The 8961-nt window shown below is 34.7% G+C and overlaps 2 protein-coding genes across 3 annotated transcripts; one reads left to right on the top strand and one right to left on the bottom strand.

Moving 5' to 3' along the window:
- Nucleotides 1-800: 800 nt before the first annotated feature.
- Nucleotides 801-4510, top strand: LOC127120234 (tubby-like F-box protein 5). The gene is made up of 5 exons (XM_051050646.1): nucleotides 801-1162; nucleotides 1766-2160; nucleotides 2259-2346; nucleotides 3353-3482; nucleotides 3574-4510. Exons 2-5 carry the CDS (start codon nucleotides 1804-1806, stop codon nucleotides 4247-4249), a joined length of 1251 nt encoding a protein of 416 aa, XP_050906603.1. The 5' UTR covers nucleotides 801-1162; nucleotides 1766-1803; the 3' UTR covers nucleotides 4250-4510.
- A 787-nt stretch (nucleotides 4511-5297) lies between these two features.
- Nucleotides 5298-8758, bottom strand: LOC127120233 (U-box domain-containing protein 5). 2 transcript variants are annotated; one of them, XM_051050645.1, is made up of 6 exons: nucleotides 8594-8758; nucleotides 8290-8362; nucleotides 8020-8205; nucleotides 7824-7931; nucleotides 6524-7704; nucleotides 5298-6419 (listed from the first exon to the last, which is right to left on the bottom strand). In XM_051050645.1, the coding sequence occupies exons 2-6, from the start codon at nucleotides 8338-8340 to the stop codon at nucleotides 5642-5644; spliced, it is 2304 nt and encodes a 767-aa protein (XP_050906602.1). In that variant the 5' UTR covers nucleotides 8341-8362; nucleotides 8594-8758; the 3' UTR covers nucleotides 5298-5641. The 2 variants fall into 2 exon arrangements, with proteins under 2 accessions (XP_050906602.1, XP_050906601.1); XM_051050644.1 differs by having other exon boundaries at nucleotides 8290-8758.
- Between the last annotated feature and the right edge of the window lie 203 nt (nucleotides 8759-8961).

An 8961-nucleotide genomic window follows, 5' to 3' on the forward strand; every position in this document is an offset into this window, starting at 1 on the left:
AATAACTCATTTCTTAAAAAAAATATAAACATTATTAAAGTGTAAAAATAAATATAATTGATGTATTATAATTTTTTATATATTTTAAAATATTGATTTTGTAAATTTCTTTAGTAACATACAATAGACATTAGTCATATATAAATTTTTGATAAATTTTAATTAATATATATTAAAATTAATCTAAAATTTATTTAATAAATATAAAATTAAAAATTAAAAAAATTGCTTAACAATAAACAATTAATTTTTATATTAAAAATTGTGTTAAATTAATTGTGTGGAACATAAAGAAGTTTTTATTTTACACTTTAAATTAAATGACCGTACTAACCATCAAGTTGTATGTGTGTCAAAATTTTAAAACCATATTAAAAAAAGGCATATGAGTATTTTTGGTGGTTGTGTGTTTTTTAAAGTTTATAGGAGATTTTTATTTTAAATTTTGAAAAAAGCAGGATTTTGTTGCTTCTTCAATCTGAACATAAAAATAAATTTAAAACATGATTAATATTACAAAGATAGTAAATATTTTAATAATGATTTTATCTTTAAAAGATTGACTTATTTGAAAAAAATCTTATTTCAAAATAAATACTAATTTCTTTCAATTTTTAAAGATTGAGACAGGAATACGTTAATTACTACTCCTAAACCAAATTTATAATCCCGAAAACAATGGGACAAGGTTGCCACGTGTCAGAAGGTAGATTTAGGGAGCAATGTTAGATTATGGTACTGGATTCCCTCCAATAATGTAATAATAAAATAAAATAATAAATTATGGTTCGCTTTCTGCAACGTTATTTATTTACTAAATTAAGATTTTTTAACATAAAAAAGGCTGGATCCCATTCACGCCACGCCATTCCGGTTACTAATTTCTTTTACACGGTGGTGTTGGTGGCGGAACCTCTTCGGCTTTTCACCGGAGCTTGCGCCGCCTCCTTCATCTCCTTAGCTTCTTACATCGCTGCATTTTATTAATCTCACAGAAACTGCGTGTTTTTCGGCACCTGTTTCTTCAATTTGGTGATTCCTGTTGTTTATGGATCCGGGGTTCTAGAAGCTTCATTTCTTGCTGTTTTGGACTCTCTATCACGGTTTTGCTTCCGGTGATTTGACTTTGTTAGCTGATTTGGTTCGATTGATGGTTTTGCAGGTGTTGGTTTGTTTTAATACCCTAATTTTGAAGATAATTGTTTAGGATGATTTTTCTGCAATTTTGCTAATTATTATTGGAATTTGTAGATCTTTGAGACCATGGTGTATGAAAATTGTTGCAACTCTTGATATATAAAGTACAAAAGTCTCTGCTTTTTAAAAAAAAAAATCATATTTTGGGGGAGGGATAAGATGAATTAGGTTATTTACTTGTTATGTTGTTGATGTGTTGATAAATGTGTTAATTTTGTTGTGCGAAAATGCAGACTTTGCTTAAAGTTAGGTTTTTGTGATGAGGGATTATGAATGTGAACCAATTTTGTTGTTTTATTTATTTATTTTTTATGTGAATGTCGGGTTAAATTTTTTGTCTTTGTGTGGAATTGTGTAGTTAGTGTTTCAATGCATTGAATCTAGAGATATGTCTGTATCCAGTGTATCTGTGTTTAGAGAAACTTTCTGTTTGTATTTATCTACAATAGCAGCATGTGTATAGGTATTAACATCAGAAAAGTTGGAGTAGTTTACATTATCATAAGTTAAGCATGTTTTCTCTTTTTCAGAGTGGAGAATGATTTTGGATCTGCTTTGGTTTTTGCAGATTTTGTGGTGGAAGTAAAATTGATATGCTGAGCAAAAATGTCGTTGAGAAGTATAGTAAGGGAACTAAAAGAAATGAGGGATGGGATTGGTAACACGTCGAGGAGAAGTGCAGGAGGAAGTAGACATTCACAGCGTCGGACAAAGTCACACATCGTCCCTGATATCACTCTAACATCACTTGAACCTATTCAGCAGGGACAATGGGCGAATATACCATCTGAATTGCTTCTTGATATAATTCGGAGGGTAGAGGAGACCGAGACTTCTTGGCCTGCACGTGCTGTTGTTGTTTCTTGTGCTTCCGTGTGTAAATCATGGAGGGCCGTTACAAAAGAGATTGTCCAGACTCCCGAGCAGTGTGGAAGGTTGACATTTCCTATTTCATTAAAGCAGGTAATTAATTATTCACTCCTTTGTTGGTGCATTCACTTTTTTCTTTTCCATTTAGGTTGTTCCGCATCTTATGTTCTCTACTTTTTGTGTATGAATAGCCGGGTCCTCGTGATTCTCCGATTCAGTGCTTCATCAGGAGGGACCGAGAAACTTCTGCATATCTATTGTACTATGGATTGGTGCCATGTAAGTTTGCTTCAATGCTGATAATGTTGCAGATTTACTCAATTTCTTTAATTCTTTTTTCTATCTATCAGGGTGTCATCTTGTTTTAGAAACATTCATGAAAACTTGGAATTAATGAATTTAGATCATGAACTGCAATTTTCTTGCACTAAATATGTAGCGTTTTTCATATATTAATTATTACACAGTGATCACGTCATCATCGTGAGAACTGTTCTCAAGTTAATTACATGGTTGGTATTCACACATGTGCACGCTTGTAATATATTCAAAATTCTAAACACTAAAAAATCTACAAAATATATGTTTTTAATGTAATACTAAATTGTACTGTAAATTCTATGGTGTAGTCCATGTTAGACCGATACTTGAACGTTGTTTGCAACTGTAATGCGATTGACATTGCCTCGTAGTTGAGAAACGTGTTCAATGTCAATTCGATAAAAAAAGGGAGCTGGAAGTATGGGTTCCTCAACTCAACTCATTTGTTTACCCTTATTTTTGTCAAGCTAGCATCAATCAAGTCACTGTCTCAGACGTGGGTAGAAGAGGATCGCGAGGTTCTACTTCTGAGGGGCAGTGTTAGTTGTTGTTGGGGAGGTTTGGGTGATTTGATGTGCCGGTCTACCCTAGAGGCTGCCAAATTTTAAATGTATAAATGAACTTTTCTTTTTTCAATGACAAAATAGAAATGCATTTCTTTGGAGTCATAATAAAACTAAATAATGCGTCATAGAAGACTACGAAAAGATGCTCTTTTTCATTGTTGGATTGAAGTTAAAGTGGTCTAGTTCCAGTTTCAACTGTTTGAGTTGACAACTTTTTGTTTTTGAAGTTCTCAAAGGCTATTTGAATGGAACAGAAATTGGCTAAACCTATGGATACACCTCAGCCCATTTGTCTGCTTTGTTTTTCTCCGTTCAATTCATCTTGATGAATTATATAGATTGAACTCTTGAGACTGATATTTTGAGAAACTTGTTTTCTTTTGTTTTTTCTTATACAGCTGAAAATGAGACTGATAAGCTGCTATTAGCTGCCAAAAAGATAAGGAGGGCAACAGGCACAGACTTCATCATATCTTTGGTTGCCGATGATTTTTCTCGATCCAGCAATGCATATGTTGGAAAACTCAGGCATGTTTTGGTTGATAAAAATTTTACTTGCTCACTTTTCAAAATTCCACCTTGCTCTTATTTCCCTCTCTAACGCTTGATAAATTAACAGGTCTAATTTTTTGGGCACCAAGTTCACTATATATGACAGCCAACCTCCACATGGAGCTGGAATTCAACCAAATATTCGGTCGAGTAGGAGATTCCATTCTAAGCAGGTATCTCCAAGAGTTCCAGCATGTAACTATATTGTTAGCTCCGTTGCCTATGAGCTGAATGTTCTCCGCACGAGAGGGCCAAGAAGAATGAACTGCGTCATGACCTCGATACCTGTCTCAGCTGTTCAGGAAGGGGGCAATGCTCCAACTCCTACATCTTTTCCTCAAATTACTGATGAACATTTTTGTTCTACACCAGCACCAAAAGGTAAAGGTCCAATTGGAGATTTAAGCAACTCAACCTTCTCAGAGATGCTGCCGCTACAGAGCCAAGGTCCAATTGAGTCTCTGGTACTTAAAAACAAGTCTCCCAGATGGCATGAACAGCTGCAATGCTGGTGCCTAAACTTCAAGGGCCGTGTTACAGTGGCTTCGGTTAAGAACTTCCAACTTGTGGCTGCTGTTGAGCCATCTCATAATGTTTCTGCCGCAGAGCAAGAAAAGGTTATCTTGCAGTTTGGAAAAATTGGAAAAGATATATTTACTATGGATTACCGTTATCCACTCTCTGCCTTCCAAGCCTTTGCAATATGCTTGAGCAGCTTTGATACAAAACCAGCCTGTGAATGAGACCCATGCCACTGGGTCAGTGTCTGCTGGTTTTCCTCCCCACATATATATGTATAATTTGCTAGACACAGCATGGTGAGATGCAAGCTGACTAATGCGTCATTAGTATTTCCCCTTCATGTTAGTTGTTGTATCTGTAATTTTAACCTTCATGTTGTTTCATAGCCCTGCAACTAAATTTATGTTAGTTAATGTATCTGTAATTTTAACCTTCATTGTTGTTTCATAGCCCTGCAATTAAATTTTATGTTAGTTGATGTATCTGTAATTTTAACCTTTATGCTGTTTCATATATTTAAGTTTATTGAATTTTCAATCTTATGATATACAGTCGCAGCAACGGATCACTTTTTTCTTTTTTGTAGTGTATTTTTAGTTGTAGATACTCTTCTATTGTGATCTCTGTTTTTACTCGATTGTCATTAGCTGTCATCCAAACATGCAGGTGACTTAATCTAGATGTGTTTGGCAAGAGCTAAGTATAATTTATGCTATATGCTTTCAACTGGTAATTTTCTAATTTTGATTCCCTTCAGTAAGAAATGATTGCAGTTGCTGCAGTCGCATAAATTTTGGCAATTTGAGATTGAATGGCACCAATGGGGAATTTTTGAATCAGTAATAAAATAGAGTTTGCTAATAGGATGATAAGTTGCTGACAGAGAATAGAGCCTGCTGCAAGCCAATAGGTTTGGAGAAGAAACACCTTTCTCAGTCTTGTGGGTGCCGCTGTTGCTGTAAACAGCCTGCTGACCCATCTAATTTCTTCTGGTAAAGTTTCCTCTTTTTTCTAATATGAACTTGAATTGCAACTTAAAGCTCTATGCCCCTTCTCAAAAGGGTTTGGGGATTAAACTAGAGTCTTTGGCTTCATGTTCAATACAGCTTATGCTTAATAAACCAAATCACACTCTTTGGCTTGTAAAAAGTAAATATACAACAAGAATAATACTATTAACTAGCACAAATGTAGAAGTGTTCAATATATATACAATAAGAATAAACAAAAACAATAGGAAAGTGGTCACTAGAATGTTGACAAGAAAAGGGAAAAAGGAAAACAATCAACTATACTATCAAATTAACAAGCCCTACTGTTACAGTGCCTACTATAAACATATCACTGCTATACATTGCTATTACAAAACCTGCTGTTACAGTGCAAAATTAAGCAGCAGTGCCTTGTGAATGAATATTTAGTGCTAAAAATGCTACAAGTTGAGATTAATTATCAAGGCTAACAAAGGCAAAACTTATATATTACACATCTATAAAGATTGAGGCACCACACATAAATTATATCTGTTACCCATCAATCCAAAATGGTTCTTATCAAGCAATGTGGTATGTACTCCCCACAATAGTATCACAGGGACTTCGAGAAATCCGTGCTCACTTTTTGGTTTTTGATGCATGTGAACTAGGTTTTGAGAACAATCCTAGTTTCTTCAGAAATTGTGATCTTTTTGATGATCTATTTTCTTCTGTGTGACTGTTGGAATCTTCAAAAGTGGTGTTGGTAATTGGTTGAGAGGACCTGTTATTTTCATTCTCAACATACTTTACATCTCTCAAAAGATGAAGCAATTCCAAGGCACTTTCTTTTCCTTTATCATTTCCATTCTGTGAGATATAGAAAAGAGGAGCAATAATCTCTTCATCCAAAATCAACTTACAATAATCAACACTTTTAGAGCATGAACATAGAGATAGAAGAACAGAAAGTGCATGTTCTTGCTCCTCATTACTTCCAGTCTCAAGTATTTCAGCAATAGAAGCTATGCATCCCTTTGTTTCTGCAATTGAATTTATACCCTCTTCTGTGTCACATATGTTTTTCAATATGTATATGCAGTATCTCAAAACGGCTCGATCTTTGAAAAATGGAAGCAATTTTTGGATGCAATTCAGAGATAACATGTGTGGACAAACTTCACTATTGAAGGAAAAATTGTATAATATTCTTATAGCTCGATGTTGGAACTCTTTATTATCAGAATCAAGTAATTTTATGACAGAAGTGAGTGCACTTGATGCTGCAATTTTGGCTCTGCTATTTCCATCCCCAGACAGTTCTTCCATTATGGCAAGTACTTCTCCTATCACTTCTGAATTAAGAAGACTTGCCAACATGATGAATGTATCCTCGCATAAATTATCCATACCATTTCTGCATGAAAATTACACACAAAAAGTGTCATTTTAATATCAATAGCAGGTGCTAAGATAAAGCCAATCAAGCAAGCAAATTTTCAGGTCTGCAAGAAATCATACCTGCAGCTGTTCACAAATTCCAACAGAAGCTGAGTTCCAGATCTCAGCGCTTTTACATCCTGCAGATCATTTGCATTGCTCAAAAATCTGACTAGTGGTTCAACTAAGTTTTCAGCTGACATGAACGAAATAGCTTGGCTATTGCTTTTCAAATGATCTTTCAAATCTTCAATGACCTTACATTGAGAATCCCATTGAAGATCATGAAGTTTAGGCAAGAGCATCAAATCTGTATCATGTATCTCTGGTGCATGAGCTCCATGCTTGTGAGAGTCTTCACTAGCCTTGCTCATCATCAAATTCAAGTCAGGATTGGTCTTACCTCGCAACGTATCTGAGTTAAAACTAGTATCCAATGATCCAAGTGACATGATACTAAGATCCAGTGGCAAGTTCAAATCATTGAAATAACTTCCTAAACTCTTAATGGAGGTGATTGAAGCATCCAACATCTGAAAATCTTCTGTGTGTCTACTTGGATCAGGAATGGAAACACCATTATTTTTGCACCACTTTGATATTAAGTCCTTCATGGCAACATTTGGAGTCAATGTCATATGAGGTAGTTCATCTTTTGTTTTTGGACATGTAGTTTTACCCTCATTGAACCACTTTTTTATCCACATTCTTTCATATGTTACTCCAGAAGCAATGATAACAGGATCATACATCAATCTTGAGGATATTGGACACTTATATTCCTCAGGTGGTATCCCTTTATCCAACTCACTGGTTTGAGTTCCATACTGATCATATTTCGAACTAGGATCCGGCTCAACACGATGGCTTCGTAGCGAATGCCGACTAGAGTTATTATCCTTTGCAGTCGGTTCTTTGCTACGAGAATAAGCCTTCTCCACGTGTTCTCCCACCACCATGGATTTTCCATGTTTTTTCAATAGATGCATAAGATATCTCAAGATCGATTTCTTTTTCTGGTCATTTGGTCCAATTTTATCCAGCAACTTCTTAATAGACCGTCCCTCGATTAATAAGGCCCTTTGTGATGTTATATTCAGTCTCGGTGCTGCAAACTGAAGAGCTTTAAGTTCAAAATCTTCCACTGAATCCAAGTTCGAAGTACCTTGCTGAAGCAACTCTGTTAAAACTTTCCCAGCCTCTTCTTCAGCAGAGTCCAAAACAAATGTAGCACACTCAAGATCATCAATTATTCTAGAAACCTGCAAATCACATTTCAGTCCCAATTAGATTTAAAGATAAAGACCCTTTGTGTAATATTATACAACAGGAAATATAAAAAGTTTAGATGAGTGAACTTTTGAAGAAAAAATTGACTAACCTCTACAGCCAACACAACTGGAACCATACCCTGAATGGGAATTAAGCTTTGTTCTAATGACTTTTTTGCTTTTTGGCATCTTAAAAGTACTGTATCTCCTGTCACTGCCTGAAAGTAATATTAATACAGACAATGTTAATAAATAGTGATCCTATTTATTATGTTTTAGAGAAGAAGAAGAAGAAGAAAAACACACCAGATAGAGTTTGCTACATTCGGAGCAATGTTGTAGAAGTAGTTTGGCTTTCTCAATCGCGTTGTTCAGATAAACCAGAGATTCTATTCCTGATGAACATCTTGGTCGTGCTTCCTCTATGTCTGGAAATATCCTCATGATATCATCCAATATTCTCATCAATTCCATGCATATTTTACTATGTACCTGTTAATAGAAAATCCTCAGTTCTAACTCAAAAACCTATGATAAACATAATAGTGAAATCCAATGTTATTTACTTATTAGTACCTGAAAGGATCTTGGTAAAGTCTCCACTATTTCACCACTAGTAGTTCTCATCAAAAGGAGTAGTATCCTACAGCTACATATTAGACAAGAAAATAACATAACCGATTTGTGAATCTCTGACTATAATGAAAGAGAAAAATCCACTAGAGAAAGACAAAGTTATTTTGGAATATTCTAGATAATAAAGTAAAACAAAAATAGTTTTCATCACCTAAATCTAAATTATGAAGCTAGAATAGAATCACTGTAATTTCATCAAACTCAGCTAGAAATAGAAGTTTTAAGAGTAAGGAGAATGAATTACCTAAAATTATGATGAGTATTCTGCAAGAGAGAGAGAGAGAGAATGATGTTAAAGTGAAAAGAAAGGAAGCATGAGAATGAAAAGGATAATGAATGGTTTGTATGTGGTGGCGGGGTTTCAAGGAAAGAGAGTCTAGTCAACGTGTTGGGATATCGTATGACCAAGTCGACCAAACCAGAAACAAAACAAACTAACCTTATTATTTGTTGCGGCTTTCTTTGTCTGCCAATATGAAATATAATTTGGCTTTATCCATAGAAATTTACTCATTAAAACGTCAAAGAAAGAATATTTTTAAAATACAAACATAAATTTTTTCAAGTTAAAATAAACGCCCCATAATAAAGAATGGAGGAGTAAAAAATAGT

This window comes from Lathyrus oleraceus, chromosome 2 (assembly GCF_024323335.1).
Source record: "Lathyrus oleraceus cultivar Zhongwan6 chromosome 2, CAAS_Psat_ZW6_1.0, whole genome shotgun sequence".
NCBI classification, from domain to species: Eukaryota; Viridiplantae; Streptophyta; class Magnoliopsida; order Fabales; family Fabaceae; genus Lathyrus; species Lathyrus oleraceus.